Source organism: Ursus maritimus, unplaced genomic scaffold, assembly GCF_017311325.1.
Source record: "Ursus maritimus isolate PB19 unplaced genomic scaffold, ASM1731132v1 scaffold_9, whole genome shotgun sequence".
NCBI classification, from domain to species: Eukaryota; Metazoa; Chordata; class Mammalia; order Carnivora; family Ursidae; genus Ursus; species Ursus maritimus.
The window spans coordinates 61,571,488-61,588,316 of record NW_024427107.1 but is presented as its reverse complement, the minus strand read 5'-3'; the positions used below and the strand labels follow the sequence as shown (position 1 = coordinate 61,588,316).

The 16,829-nt window shown below is 40.7% G+C and overlaps 1 protein-coding gene across 3 annotated transcripts in view; it reads right to left on the bottom strand.

The window, feature by feature from the left end:
• COL14A1 (collagen type XIV alpha 1 chain) overlaps window positions 1-16,829 on the bottom strand; it is a 207,997-nt gene that overhangs the window by 112,925 nt on the left and 78,243 nt on the right. For 2 of the 3 annotated variants that reach the window (XM_040625803.1, XM_008689298.2), the window contains exons 15-20: window positions 11,390-11,516; window positions 9,437-9,576; window positions 8,812-8,944; window positions 7,419-7,478; window positions 5,678-5,829; window positions 357-486 (exon numbers count right to left, since the gene is read on the bottom strand). In XM_040625803.1, the coding sequence (XP_040481737.1) occupies window positions 357-486; window positions 5,678-5,829; window positions 7,419-7,478; window positions 8,812-8,944; window positions 9,437-9,576; window positions 11,390-11,516 (742 nt within the window). The remainder of the gene's footprint in view (window positions 1-356; window positions 487-5,677; window positions 5,830-7,418; window positions 7,479-8,811; window positions 8,945-9,436; window positions 9,577-11,389; window positions 11,517-16,829) is intronic. The other variant, XM_040625802.1, reaches the window with a different exon arrangement.

Below are 16,829 nucleotides of genomic sequence, written 5' to 3'. Positions count from 1 at the left end.
GTGGATCAGGGCGGAGCCTACAGATGAGATGAGACACGAGGACTGGCCCGCAGAACACATCTTGGAGAATCAACAGGACTTGCGATGAATTAGATGTTGGAAGAGGAAGACGTAGTTTGCTAAGTCTTAGCTTTTACACATGAGGAAACCGAAGCCCAGAGTGCTTGCTCCCCTTGCCCAGAGCCATACAGCTTGCCTGGGTGGAGGGAGGATTCAAACAGATTTTTCTGTCTTCCCATCACTTTTGCTCTTTTCACCACACCACACCACACCATGGCTTTCGGGGCACATTGCAGGGGCGGGGCATTTTCGATTAATTAGTCAGCGAGTAGGCACAGGGAGAAGGCTTCACTCACAGGTTTTTCCAGGGGCAGAGACACTGACACCTTCTCCATCATCGTAGATGGGAGTCACTGTGACTTTGTACTCGGTGTCAGGAAGCAGAGTTTTCAGAAGGAGATTGTTCTGACTTCCGGGCACCATAACCTGAAGAGAAAAGCAAAAGACCATGGTCTTAGTTAAGACCTTTGTTCCTGTTGGTGTACTAATGGAGCAGGACTATGGGGACTTGGAAATAATCAGAAGCAAGGCAATGTGCTTGGGCAGAGATGAGAAAAATAGGCATCCATGCAAAAGCTTCCTCTCTGGAATTCCCCTCACAGCAGCCCTCAGCTTAAAATCTCGAAAGCAGACTTAAATTTGAAGAAATTAGGCTCTGAGGAATAGTCTTCTCTCAACATCTTTTCAGCATTTGTAAAGTACCCAGAGTGAGAATAATCATCTATTTTGGAAAGCAGGTGTTTATAGCTTAGGAGGGTTCACTCTATAACCCAGCCTGCTTATCATTTTTTATTCTACTTAAGTATCCTCTTGAAAATTCAGCCTCCCAATCGCAGCACTTTAGAAAAGAATGGAAGCTAGCCAAGAGCAACAGAACCACACAGAGCAAAACATATTTACCAGTAATACTAAAAACTGTGGCAGATTTTTTATTTCTAAAAGGAGATGTCTTCCTCAATCTGAAATCACCATCACTCTACCTCTCAAGGCTGCAAAAACTGAAATGCAGTGGTGAGGTCCGCACCTCACCATCGGTGTAACACGCCATGTGGCTCCGGAGTGCAAATTCTGGTATCCCCCAAAAGAGCATAGGGACCGGAAAAGCCACATGTTCTCAATGTTAAAACCACAAGACTTTCGGCCTCTGCTTCGGCAGTCAGATGCTGGCACACCTCTGGGCCATTTGAGGAACTTAATCATGGCTGGAAAAATGCTAAGACCTAAGAACTGACCCAAACGTGTTTAAAGGAGTCACAAGACTGGGACAGCTGGAGATGCTTTTTGATTCAAGGGCTGGGTAAAATGCCAGCAGGGAAAGGGCTGTGTTATCTACTTCTGGATGAGGGACGAGACCTATAAATCATGGACTAAGCCCTAGGCAGCCTCGAGTTGAACCCAGAAGCAGCTGTTGCTAAGATACTGCTAAGCTATAAAAGCAATTTTCTAAAATATACTGTTAAAAGGGAAGTCTGAATTAGGTGATTTTATATCGAATTAGTCTGATTTTGCTCCTTGGAAAAAAGGGACATTGAAATATACTATACTATTGTGTTGATGTGGACCCGGGAGGGAGGTTTTTTTTTAAAAGAGCTCTGCTTTATTCTGGACTGAGTTAGGTACGTCTGGCACTAAGGACAGGTAAAGGAAGAACAGTGGTTGCCCTGACTTGCATTACCCTGTGAATGTCGCTTCCTTCGGGGCACTGCTTTTAAATAGAACTCCTCCGAAGCACAGAGCCTGGGCATTCTGTCCAAGCTGTCTGTTTAGCAAACCACCCATGTTGCTACTCCTTCAATAAGGTCATCTCTCAAAATGAGAAATGCATGGGCTTGGAACCAATCACATTCAGACTGTGGAATTCTGAAAAGCAGCAGAGCCATTTTGGAGGAATCACTGAGCTTGGTAGGAAGTAGTTGCTGTGGTTTACAATAATAGTCATCTTTTACCCAGCAATTATTATGTGCCAGGTGCTACCCTAATTATTTTAATATAGCAATTCATTTACTCTTCACCCCAACCCTTTGAGGTAAGGAGTAACTTTACATTAATTTTACATATGGGGAAACTGAGGCCTGCACAGCTTTTGAGTAAAGAAGCCATCCTGAAATCCTGGCTATCTAGCCTGAGCCTTGCTTTAACTACTATGCTCTGCTCCATGTGGCCACACCGCTTGACCCTTTTTACCCTAATGATATTCACTTCCAAGAATAAAATGTAAATCTCCTCTTGGGAATGCAAAGTTCCTTCTGCTTGGCCTGTGCTTGTTTGCACAAAGCAGGGTAAAGATGGGCTCTTACCAAAAACAGATGCTGTAGATCACAGCAGATGGTGATTCTGTTTATAAAACAATTCTATAAAAGACGCTTAGGGTTACATGAGATGCAAATCTAACCAGTGAACTTTCGCATTTTTAAATTTTCTTCTAGAAATGGAACTTCATGTCTGGGTCCATTATTGCCCAAAGCTGTTCGGAGCAGCCTGGATCCCATCGGTAGAAATAGGGTTCCCTGCGTCTCGCTGTGTTCCCATCTTATAAAACTGTGTCTAGACAGTGAGTCCGATGCTATCTGTGGCAAGGGGCTGGGTAGCGTTGGCTCTGCCGTTTTAATTTCAATCTATTGAAGACGAATATTTTTAAAAAGTACAATGAAACAAAATTTCTGGAAAAAATGTTCATGTCCTCGGGATGTTGTAGCAATGTCAAATCGCTATAAATGTTTCTAAAAGCTTAATCTTAATATCTGAACTTATTTTGCAGGAGACAGAGCCGCACACTGAGTATACGTGTTCTGGAACATTTCTTGCAAATCAGAATTCGGGCCATGGTTATGGATGTTGACATCTAGACTCTAGGAAATTCTGAACTCCTGATCAGCCTTTCACAAATAAAGAAGTGTGAGACCTCCATACCCTGACAACAAATTCAGAGCAAAGTCATTGCCGGTCAAGTACCTTTACTTTCTAAAAGTTCAAAAGCTTTTTACTGGAAATATTTGGTATATTTGATTAGGTTTAGAAAATATATGAATACTTCACTTACTCAATTGGAAAAGGAAATGGAATTCTCCTTGTTTTCCATATACTGAAGTTTTACTTTGGTTTACTAATGTTCTAGACATATACCATTCTCTCACTCGATCATTTCCTCAAGCAAATCTAATTGACTTTTTTAGTTAAGGAAAATTTGGTAAGATGCTAAGAGCCATTTCTCTTATCTGGACATATCTCCTTTCTCATTTTTATAATGTGCTTTAGCTCTCTGCCTTTCTCTGTCATACATTATTACTTAAAGATATTCATTTGGTGTTGGGAGTTCAAGGCCTTTGGATTTCGATACAGATCTGTCACTGCCTGCCCTATTTTTGTTTTATAATCTAAATCTAGATGCAACCACTTTCCGTCTCTAATAATAATAATACACTTATGTAGAAGTAACATTTCCTAAACACTGAGAGATAAATTCTCAATTAATCCTCAGTTGGGTCCCTGAAAATATGCCTATAAATTAAGTGTGCACAAATCCAATGCAAGTGGAATTTGGTAGAGGAGCTTGATATTTAAAGAATTCTACAGTACTTTCTTCGGTTTAGCAAAAACACTTCAGCACAGTAAATAATCACCACCAAACTTATCAATATTTTTCATTTTTATGAAGGGTTTGCTTAACTGGGGCACATGTGTGTTTCAGACTTTTGATCTTTTTTTTCCCCTTCATGTAGGTGTCCAAGTGTTTCAAAATAAACAGTGTGAAATGAAAGAAACTAGCAAAGGGAATATTATCTAGAGACAACCCAAAGTAAATATTATTATTATTTTACCTTGCATAGCTTACAAGTGCATGCATGAGATTAAATTGTTAGTCTTTCCAAATTAGCAAGAATAATTTAGCAAGAAGTTTAATATGTTTCTTGGAAAGAGTAGAAACAAAAAGCAAAGAACAAAACTCTTACTCTGGGAAGTTTTTATGGGTCTCACTTTTAGGAACTAAATCAAAATATGAGACAATAACAGGGAAAATTAAACATTCAAATTATGTCCCTAGTTACCATTCCTAGGTACAATTTTATTTTGAATTTTTCGATCATGGGTCATTTGAAATATATGATCTGAGTGAATTTATAACTCAATTTATTTTGTTCAAGTGTCCATTAACTTTCTAAAAGTATTCCCAGACCAATTTCACGGACCTTCTGGTTATTCACCGGGGACGTGACTATTCCCAAGGCTATCATTGTGCTCTGTAACAAATCTTCTATCAGCCTGAAGTTAAGTACTTTTCTGAGACGATTTTGGGCTCAAATAATTGCTTACGTAAGCACATAAATAAAAATAATTTCCATCAAAGGCTTTATATGTAAGGAGGAGGAACAAAGGATAATGATGTTATTCTTGAGCAACAATGAACTTGGAGATGTCTCTCCTAGAGTGTCTCAAAATAATGCAGCAGGGGGCAAGAAATGCAAGTAATGAGGTTAAATAAGGCATAGTCCACGACTAAAAAGGAAAATTTCCTTTAGATGCAAATGGGGGGTTATCTGCTCTGATGGGAAGCATGCCGAGGAAACAATGTTCAGGTTCTAGAATAAAAGGAATGATATGGGGTAAATTAAGAAAACACAGGAAGGCCATGACTCAAAGTGTACCCAGGTTTCTAATAGAGAAAAACTAATCAGATGAAACAAAGAAAACTCAGCATATAAAAATCCAAATCCCCTTAGGGAAACAGTCATATTTAAGAATCAGTTAGAAATGACTATAGAACCGCTCGAAACGGGTTGATGTCAGTGAAAAACATAACTATGTATTAATGGATGTTATCTTATTAGGAACACTTCAACTACGTAAAGACAACCTTTCATGCATGCTTTGCATAGAAACTTGTAATCATATTCCCAAGGGCAAAGAAGTTTAGTATATGTGCGTATATTAAAAGTTTATATGTTAGAAGTTTATATATGTGTGTGGTTGATCCTTGAACAACACAGGATTTAGGGCTGCTGAGCCCCTGCACAGTCCAAATCCATATATAACTTAAAACTTAACTGCCAATAGGCTTCTGTTGACCAAAAGACTTACTGATTTGTGTAAATAGTTGAGTAACATATTTTTGTATGTTACATGTATTAAATAGTGTATTCTTACTATCATGTCAGCTAGAAAAAAAAATGTTATCAGGAAAATCACAAGGAAGAGAAAATACATACACAGGACTGTACTGTATTTATCGAAAAAAATCCATATAAGTGGACCCGTGCCATTCAAACCTCTGTTGTCCAAGGGTCAACTGTATACACACACAGCGACAGTGCACAGTGTACTACGTATGACCCCACTTTGGTGCTCTAACGAATTGTCAAGGCAGCAGAAGCAGGATGGGAGATGACGTTCAGAAGCTTTATCAATTTGAAGCAAGTCATATGTGGAGCAAGTTTTGGAGAGAGGAAGGTCATCAAGAAACCAGTAGTGAAGTTTAGATGAACAGAAAACATTAGTTTCCAGAGAGGGTAGAGTCACCCAGAAATCAGCAGCCAAGCTTGCACGGATCTCTGGAGACAGCCTCGTTAGGTCTGTTAGTCAGGGAACTGCGTGGTTTCTAGGCAGTTGTACTTATACAGACCGTTCCTACCACTTCTTCCGCATGGTCCCCTTGAGCAGTCAGGTAGGTCACCCTGAACTGCTGCACGCTGCTGTCTGAAATGTCCCATTTTACCCGCAGGCTAGAAGTGGTTTCGTCATCTACAACCAGGTTTCTGATTCCTGTTCGGAGAACTGGAATAAGGACAACCAAGGATTAAAGAACTTTTAACCCATCATATTCCAAAATGAGCTCTAGAGACCATCTGTGGACATGATGACAACGATCACTTAACGTATCTCTCTAATGTGGAACCATAAGAAGCACAGGTCAGCTTTAGTGGCTCATGGCAGGGGTGGGGGTGGGCATCATACCTACTGGTAGCAAGTAGAAATGAGATAAGAGATGGACCATGGACCCCTCAAAACTATCAGCCCTGTCTGTCTGTCTATCTATCTATCTATCTATCTATCTATCTATCTATCTATCTATCTACATCAGTAAGGGGAATTGGGGAGAAGCCCTTGGACCGGGGGAGCCTCCAGGGGAGCATGCCCACGAACACCCCCACCAGTCCTCTGCTGGAGAAGTAAAAATGAGGGGCAGCCTCCGTCTGCAATCCAGCATCCAACATACATCCTTTTCACCTGCTCCCTCATTTCTCCTACAGCACTCATCACTCAAAGCACGCATCTCTCACCATGGCTACCTCTATCCATTCATCCCACATGGACATTCTCCCTTCTCTGATATCTGTATGAACTCTTTCACCCATGCTCTCTGACACATTCCTTCTCCTCTCCTGAGAGGCCAGCTCCTCTTTTATCCCATCTGACTTCCTTTCATTCTCTCCGTCTCCACTGACTCTCCTCTTCATTCATCCATTCATTCAGCAAACATTCACTGAGTGTTTCCTTTATGCCAGACCGTGTTAGACCTTTAAGATATACAGGGATGAACACTCGACAAAAATACTAAAAGTGTCACAGAGGAGGCAGGAGAGTGACATTTAGCAGGCAAAATTGGGAGAGGGTACCAGGCAATGGGAATGGGAGGCAATGTCTCACCTTCAGGGCTAGGAGTTTCAGATGACAGGAGGAAATGAGACAGCTTGAAAACTATGATTGAGTCCAAGAAGAAAAGCAGAAAGATCTTGGATTTTAATGATAAAGAGATTTGGGGGCACTATGCTAAAGAAGGCCTCGATAAAAGATTAACTGGAGAATGAATGAATCAGTGAATGAATGACTGGGTGACGGAGAGCCATGGAAGGGTTTTAGGTAGGAAAATAAATGGTACAATCAAACTTGTGTTTCACCTAATTGACTCTGACAGCTGGTTGGAAGGTGTATCATAATGGGGGGGGGGTTAAGTTGAAAGAGAAAATAGCTGAGGTGGGAAGCCTATTAGACCAGCCAGGTCTCGGCTACCCACAGAAACGCAAGGACACCATGATGTGAGTAATTCTCAACAGATAGCAATAGAAGTCACCACGATCAAGAGAAGGGATAGACTCCTGGTGTGTGCTATGTGAACATCCTCTGAAAGACTAAATAGGAACCCAAAACAAAGATGGCACAGGTAGAGATGTCACAGTGAGGTCCAAAGACTCACTGGCATTTAGAGCTAAGAAGAGGTTGAGAGGTTCTAAGAAGAGTAAACTTTGAATTGAAAGGCTCCATTCCTAAATAACAATATAAAATAAATAAAACTGGGATAACATAACTTGTTTAAATCAAACTTTTCTTACAGGGAAATGGGGACAAATTCTATTTGTCCTTACCTGACGTCACAGGTCTGGTGGGGGCTATGGTCGTAGATGGTTCAGGCCAAAAACTGTCAACTAAAAAAAATACCCATTACTTTAAAATTCTACAATGTGTGTAACTACACATTTGCCTATAGCATTTTATAGTTTTCAAAGAAAATTTCACCTATATTATCTCAACTTGCTCCTCCCAACCACCTGGACTATGGTTGCAAGAATGAAGAAACGAGCTATAAATAAACCAGACGTGATATCTATTCCGCTGATAAGGAAACTGAAACCCAAGGAAGAGAATGTTTCTAATCACAGATACCAGCCTTCACGTAAACGTTTGTATTACACATATAACTTTGTGAAACCTCCCGGTTACTGTGAAATGGGGCATAACCATGGTAATTAAAGGAAAATAAACAGTGCTGTAGACCACGCTGTGAAAGGGCTGCCAAACGAGACCACCAAGGAAGAGAACAAGCATCTTTTCTAGGTCGTGTGCTCATCCTGGGCATCCAGCACGCTGGAGCAGTTGTGTGGCTCTCTGCCCAGAGCCCCTCTTCGGGGTCAACACACTCATCACCAGCTTCTGGAATACTGGCTGCCAATGGCTCAGAGCTCTGGGAACTGTCTCTGCCTGAGGTCACAGACTCTGTCAGGGGATGGCCCACCTCCAATGACTGGGGGTGCAGGGATACAAAGGGTTCAGCCCCATTGACTCAGTTTGGGACAACCGTGGAGGGTCATCCCAGGTCCAGGACTCTTCATGGAATTAGCCAAAGGCTCAGTTGTAGCTTCTCCCTACGCCTCATTCTGCCATCCTTACTTCCTTACAGATGTATCTCTCAACCACAGTCTTAAATTAACCTTCTGGATGCAATTTTCTGTCTCAGAATCTGATTCCAGGGAACCTCATCAAAGAAAACTGAATATGTGGTTAATACCTCATATTTTAAAAATGAAGGGATGAATGAATCAGCGAGTGAATTTTATACAAGATTCTTGGAACCAAGATTGACTTGGGAAATTCCAAAAGCTCTTGGACATGCTTGCCCTCAGCTTGTTTGTTCGCTCATTTATTCACTTATAAATTATTTTACCCATCCATCCTTCCATTCAACAAGTATTTATTGCACAGCTAAAATACAACAAGCACTGTGCTAGGTGCTGGGGATATAATGGTGAACAAGACAGACACGGTCTCTGCCTTTATGGTGATAATAGCCTAGGAGTCTCATATGCTCCACATAGCGGTTTCATTAAAGGTAAGGGCACATGAAGATTTCTGGGGGACATAGAGAAATTGAAGCCTCTGTAGGCAGGAATAAGGTGGATGGGCAGGGAACCAGGTGAGCAGAAGGGTATCAGAATGGATGGTGGCTGCTGGCGAAGTCCCCTCAGCCAGACTGGTACTTACGCGTGGTCCCCACAGCAGTCACCACCTCACTCTCGCTCCCATCATCCAGTACAGCCAAGAGTGAAACTTCGTATTCAGTGCCGGGCTCCAGGCCTTCAATAACATGTGAGTCTTGGTCTTCTTTAAGGAGAACCTGAAAAGCATTCGGTGCTTAGTAACCGGGTTTACTTGAATAGCGGTGAAAGTTAAGAAAAAATAATTAACAAGGAAAAAAAGGTTATCCTGAGCATAAGCAAGCAACAACTCAGCAGAAAGAATTCCAGGGCCATTGAACTCAATTTTAAAGTCAAAGCAGAGACTTCATTCCTTTCAATTCCCTCAAAAAATAAGCTATTAATATTGCAAAAGTACCAGTTGAAGTTTTATTTTGTGTCATTTATGAAAGTCAAAGGATCTGAAAATATATTAAATATATGATGAGTGCCCTAGCAAAAAAAGAATGCCATTTTAATCTTAGGAAAAACATATGATCTGACATTTATAAAACTCCATGCCAGGCAAAATATTAATTACTTCTGGGATTCTCAATCTCTTTTAAAGTGAAGACCAACTCAAATGTGCAGTGGGTATTCACTTCCAGAGAAAATGCTCCCGATGACTTTTCAGTCTGTTTCAGACAACTCACTTCTTCGGTGTTCCCACCATAGACTGGAATCCACATCAACTTGTGTTGCCCTTCATCAGCTGAAAGGGGATGCCAGGTCACTCTGAAACTGTCTGTCGTCACCTCATCGATTTCCAAGTATTGCTGGGCTGGAACCTCCTCTGTGAGCCAAGGAAAGAGACTTTGTCAGAGAATGGAGAAGGCAAGGAAGCCAAACTCAAGCAGCTCCCGGGGCCGCGGGAAGAAGGCTCTCCGAGGGACCTCTGGCTTTGCGAAAGCACATGGAAGCCGAGAAAGGCGTGCCCATCAGCCCAGTGAGACCTTAAGTTTCTGCTGCCAGCATTTACCCATGGGATAAATCAGGAAGACCATGGACATAGCACATTTTTTAAAGCCTTCCAGTAATTTCCAGAACTTTCAGATTCTCTATTTGGCTCTTTTCGCAAACTATAAAAAGTAAGAGTGTCCTCTTCATTAGTTCACAAAGATATTATTTTCTCATTATGTTGGGGAAATTAACAAATTGGTGCCCTCAAGGTCCGGGAAATGTCCCTCTTTGTTTTATTTGTTTTTGTGCCTAAATCACCCCCTCATGATTGAAGTTAAAGAAGAACCTGACACCCTTTGAATCTTGTACATCTGGGTGCCATTGCAGGTGAAATATGATTCATCAGCCCTTCCTCAGTTTCATACTTGAGGGGGTCCAACAACCAGCTGTATGTCAGTCTTTGTAAGCCACTGATCTTTATTACTCGAAATTAGCGATTTGTTAAAAATGTATTTGAGAGAGAGAGAGGAGAAAGCATGAACAGGGGGAAAGGGGCAGAGGGAGAGGGAGACGCGGACTCCTTGCTGAGCCGGGACCCCGATGTGGGGCTCCATCCCAGGACCCTGAGATCATGACCCGGTTAAGGCAGATGCTTAACCGACTGAGCCACGCAAGCACCCCAAAATTAGAGATTTTAAAACTCTTTCACAGGACACCAGCAGAATCCCAACTAGAGTGATCCTTCAGGAAATTTTGTGGAATGACTGGACTTCTTCCTGTGAACATTATTTCTTAATGGAATATATTTCTCATCTCTCCAAAATAGCTTCTCATCGCCTCGGTATAGCGCTCAATTGTTTTCCAAGTGCAATCAATGTTAAGTTCAGAAAGTAAACAATAGAAGTGTTGCCACCAAGAGGCAAAAAATTTTTACATTTATTGACTACAGGGTATACATAGAAAAGGAAAATCATGCCAGCACGCCTTATGTTTTTTTACTGCAGTATTTGGAAGATTCCATATTGTTGTATTAATATTTCAGGCTGCATGAATCCATTACTGGCTACAGACTAATGTCTTAGGTTAAATAGTATGAAACTGTCATTCTTGCAGTTCAAAAAATTGTTGGGTAGCAGCAATTTTGGAAGTTCAACTTAACATACATGCATATGAAAACAGAAGAAAGCTGTGAAATTTTTAGACCCATAGAACAAAAGAAATGGTGTAAGATTAGGAACAGAGCAGTACACCCATTTACTTAACTGGGACCTTTTGAATTTAGATGACCTTTCCTCTCTTTCTCTTGCTTTGATAGAAAATAACTAGGCAGTACACATTCCAGTCACCTAATTGTTCAGTTGTTAATACAACGGAGGGGCACCTGGGTGTCTCAGTCGGCTAAGGGTTCAACTCTTGGTTTTGGCTCAGGTCGTGATCTCAGGGTCATGAGACGGAGCCCCGCCTCAGGCTCAGTGCTCAGTGGGGAGTCTGTTTGAGATGCTCTCTCTCCCTCTTCCCCTGACGCTCCCCCCACACATGCACGCGCACTCTCTCTTTCTCTCTCATAAATAAATCTTTAAAATGATAATACAACCTAAACAAAGGTCAAAATGCAATCTCTTCAAAATCACAGTTGAAGAAGCTGCTCCAGTTTCTGGTTTCTATACAGTTACTCTTGGAAACTTCCAAACCATAATAAGGCTTACCTGTGGTAAAAATTCCAGTCAGAGGCTCCGACTGCCCCTCTTCATAGATAGAGGTAATGGCCACAGTGTACTCCGTGAGCGGCGTCAAGCCCTTCAGAGGGAAGGTAGTAACAGGATCGACTTCAACCTGCAAAACAAAGAAGTCGTACGAGCTACATCTGATATTCTCCAGACACAGGAAACAGAAGGCATTTTATTATTGTCTGTAGTTTACTTGGCTAGGCGGCAGGCTATAAAGACTTAAACTGTATTACTGAATTATAAAACCAGTCAGCTTCTGTATTACACATTTCTAATCTTCACCTTTAAATAGATGACCTCTCAGTTAATTCTCGGGACATCTTTGCAACCAATATTATTTCCACTCATCAAAGATATAGAAAGGAAAGTGCACACGATTTCCAATGCTACTAGAAATAAATATAATGTTTCCAGCCTGATCTGCTCGGAGCAGCCAGTTTTTGGCTTCACTGCCTGGGCTCTGCTGACCCATGACTAAATATCACACAATAAATCCTATAAGAGCTGCATAGGTGAGCGACCATGCAGGGGAAGATTCGGGGGATATTCATCCCAAAGATCACAGTAAATATTTGAAATATTCCTTTATCTCCCATGGAGAGATTTATTCAGGAAAAATATACACCAATCTCTTTACAGTACATAAGGGATGGAGTGCTAAGGATAAGGACCCACGGAATAGGAAGGATTAGAAAAGGAACAGCAAAGAATGAAAAAAGAAACCATAGGGTAAGAAGAAATGGAAGCAGGATCTAGAACACAGAGTCCTGAGCAAAGCCATCCTTGACAAAGAGAAAAAACAGACACAGCTTTACCACTGCAAGGTTGGGTCTTGGGCCTCTGAGCTACATAGCACTGGGGGCATATTATAGACCAAGTAAACAGTGCATTTTCTGTACATTGTCTCAATTAACCCTTCCAAACCCCCTGTAGGGGAGGCGCTTAATAATAAGACACTCTAGCTATAAAGATACCCTGAGGAATTGAAGAAATGAACCTATTTACCTGATAGCAGACTCTGCCAAAAAAAAAAAAACAAAAAACATTTAAAATGTTTTCAAGAGACATTTAGAGCAATATCAAGATCTGTTATTTACAATACTATCAATGACTAAACTTGATAGCACCTGAGGTTAAGGGGAAGGTGACTAAGCTTACGTTACGGACTTGCTCACAGCAGTCAACGTGACCTTTACCAAAATATAAAAGGTGTCATGTCCCACTTAAAATCTTCCTTGGCTATCTCTATTGCCTTCCAAATCAAAACCAAGCATCCTGTGATGACCCCTTGGTCTTGCATAATCTGGAGCAGTGCTCCTTTTTCCTGCCATAATTTGAATCACCCGCTGGGCTCCAGCCACACTGACCCATCAGGTCCATGTCTTTCCCACCCCAGGGCCTTTGCACATGCAATTCATTCTCTTTGGGATCCTAGCTCTTTTCAAAACTAGAACTTTGCCATCTGCCAGGACTGTGTTTAACTTTCACTTCCTGACAGGGGGTTTCTCTCGTCACCTATCTTAGTAGGGCTATCCCCTAACACTGCTCTCATTTGTTTCCTCCCAGCACCAACCACAGCCTACAGTTATTTTATATCCTATGTACTTATTTATTTTCTCCTGCATGGAGTGTAAGCCCTTCCAGGGCAGGACCTTGTTTAGCTTCTTCAGTGCTGCATGTTGAATCATATTTGTTTTTGAGGGAATAGAGGAGGCACCAAAGATCATTTTTAAGAGAGATAATAAAGGGCTCATCTGAACTCAGAGCCAATCCAGAAATCATATACATCGCTAAGAAATCAACTGCAGGTCAAAAAAGACAGTGTGAGTCCTGGAGGGGAGGAGCTTCCGTTTTCACCCTTTTGGAACCCTGAGCCACTCTGCTAGAGAGGGCCAACCAACCTCAGTCCTCTCTGCCACCCCGGCTGAGATACCAGAAGCAGGAGTGAAGTCATCTTGGAAGTTCTGGCTCAGTCAAGTTCCCACATGAATGCAAGAGTCACCTCAGCTGACACCACATGGAACAGCAGAGCCAAGCTGTCCTTGCTGAGCTCTGCCCAGGTTGCGTAATCATGGGTTATTATTTTAAGCCCGGGTGTTAGTTACACAGCAGGAGTGAACTGAACATATGGATTATCTTTTTCCGAATCGGGGTCTGATAATATTATAGGCCATTCTTAGCATTTAATGTTTACTTTGGTTTGGGTATTGCCTGCATGCTTCCTGTGTTCCTTCAATCAGTCGTCCACAACCTTGTAGAGTAGCTAATTATTACCCTTAATTTGGAGACGGTAAAAATGAGACTCTGAAAAGTTAAGGAACTTGCCCAATGGAAAACGAGCTAGGACTCAGTGCGTCAACACAAGTATTTTGGACTCAAAATCCTATGCACAGTATGGCTTCATTAAACTCACAGAAAAGACAAATCCATATTTAAAATAGGCACTCAAGACATGTTCTTCTAAATGATATTTACATGTTGCTTCTGTTGTTTTGGATTATAATAGCTGAGTTTACTGAGCACTTACAACATGTCAAGGACTTCATATTCATTGTCATGTTTAGCCCCCTTCCCCCCCCCCACCAAACCCTGGGTATTTATAATAGCTATTTTACAAACAAGGAATGGGAGGCCCAAAGACCTGAACTAACTTCCTGGACATAAAACTTTTAGCTGGAATCGATAGTCATGCCTTGACCTCTACATCTCAAATCTGTGATAAATAGGAATTTCGTGAGGGTATCAAACACACACAAGCAGTTAAAAATCAAACTTTCTTAGGTACACCAAGAGACAAAAAAGGGAAAGTGTGTATATACACAGTTTTCCCATCTTACATATGTATATATATACACATGTATATAAGTATATATCTTTTCAGCATAAATATGTTGAAACATATATATACATCTGTTGAAAAGATCTATTTTATTTAATAAAGCATTTATTTGATTCTGAACAGACTATATTTTGTGCATTAACTACTGATTATTTTATTCCATCAAATGAAAACTTTAAGGTGTCATCTATTTTTATTAGTTATATTATGTTTTAGACTGAATTCTGGAACTGATTTCTTGGTAGTACTTTTAAGATGTAGGAGAAGAATTTGAGAAAATGATAACAAATGACCATGATCTCATGGTTATATAACTATTTTTGAAAATTTTTCAAACAGTCTGGCCTAAAAGTTTAATTTCAGCCTAATTCTGGGAGGGATAAAGAAAGAGTCCTTGATGAGGAACAAAGGACTGGGCTCCACTCTGGGCCCTCTTGTTGAGTCATAGCTGTCGGGAACTGGACTTGCGTCTGAGTCTAAAAACTGGCCTTTCATTTATAAAACTCAAATGGCAGCACTTTAGTTTTCCATCCTGCTTGCATATTTCCCCAAATCCTCTCCCAGAACATGCTCTCTGAGATGGCCCTGTCCTCAGCTGACAAGTCATGTTTTCAGCATGTTTTCTCTAAGGATAACATGAGGGGCTCTCTGTAAACTCTCAGAACAGTCGCTGGTTCAAGGTAAGCACTCAACACGTGTTAGCTGCCATCGTCATCATCATCATCATCATCTTCATCATCATCTTCATCACCATTGACATTTGGGTGTCCTGTTTCATTTTTCTTCCTTGGTCCCCAAGCAGTTGGAGAGAGGGATAATACAGAAAGGAGAATAGGGAGGAAGAGGAAGTGAAGGAGAAGAGATGGGAAGAACAGGAAGTAAAGCAGAGAAATGTAAATTGAGTCAAAGGCAAAAGCTTATGATCAATTGCATGTTACATATTAAGTAGATTTTGGTTGGGACATTTTAAAGTTCATTCCAGAATGTTTTAGAAGTTTCCTAAAAACCCAATGGTAGCATTACCTACAAATAAAATTTAATTAATAAAATTAAAGCAAAATATAGTAGGAATACTCACCCTTAAAATCATATATTCCCAAATTAGGAAAAGTGATATTACACTTAAACAAAAGACATCTGTCTAGCAACATTTAGTCTCAATTGCACGGTTAAGAATTAAGAAATAAGAACACACACACACACACAAGTCAAATTGGAAATGCTACAAAACCACATATTGTTATGCATTTTACTCAAAATTTTCTCAGATTTTCATTCTTAGACCATTTTTTCATGTTTTAAATTCAGTTTTACCAAATATAGTCTTCTAATTTCCCAGAACAATACAAATTAGAAATAGCAGGTTCCAAAGGCATCTCCAAGATTGAAAAACACTACAAAAAACCACATGTAGTTCTCAACAAATGTATTAGTCTGGGATCATTCTTTATAATGGCAAATAACCTAAAATACCATAAGAGGCCACAACTGCTATAATTTTTTAAATGGATGTCAAGTACATTTCTTGCGCTGATCATTTCACAATATATACAAATATCAAATATTAGCAAATGCACAGTATTGTGCATTCATTGCCCAATGTCCCACGTGAGGGGGCATTCTGCAAAATACTGCTTGGATTTAATTGTAGGAAACAGTTTGTCTCTGCAAATGAAAATAGTTTCTTCATCTGGTCAGAAAATAGAAGTGATGTAATCCAACATAGTTCCCTCTTGGTCTTAACTTCTTGGATCAAGTTGAGGAAATATAATAATAACTTTGCTATCTATCCTGCTAAAATATATTCCCAAGGAAAGAATTTGTGAAGATTATTAGTGACTGCGTATAAGATACTGTCTCTTCGTGAATTCTTACGTTCTGCTATGTGAAAGTATCTTCCTACACAAAATTTGAATTATTCAGTTTTGTATTTAACTCACCTAACTAGCATCTTTCAGATGTTAGTTTAGTCAAAAACAGAGGGATAAAGTGAATTATACTGACATTATTTCTAGTTTAAACATCTAGGAAGATACCTACTTCCCCACCTCCTTGCACTGGGGCAGACTGTATATTCCAAAGATGGCCACATCAATATATCTGCCCTCCAACCTGCCTCCCATCATTAGTGGGACCTGTGTTCCTCCTCAAATTGAATTCATGTGGGGACTTGTGATATCTCCTACCAGTGACATGTGGCAGAGGTGGTATTCTGTGACTTCTCTGAGTAACTGAAGGTGACACAGCTTTCGCCTAGTGCTCTCTACTTCTCTCTTTTTCTCTGTTTCTTTGGACACATGTCTGGGATTCCTGAGCCAGCATGTAAAAAGTCTAGCTCCCCTAAGACTGTCATGCTGGAGGGATCATGTGAAGAGTCTAGTTAGTGACGAGAGCTGCTCTGGCTCCCAGCTGATCCAGTCTTCCCAGACCCGGCACCAGACATTTGAATGAAGACGCCATTGTAATGACATCAGGACCAGCCACTGTCTGGCTATGATCTATCTCATGAGTGACCCCAAGCCAGAAGTATAGATTCAAGTAGTTGACACACTAATTCCTGACAGAAACTGTGAGAGAAAA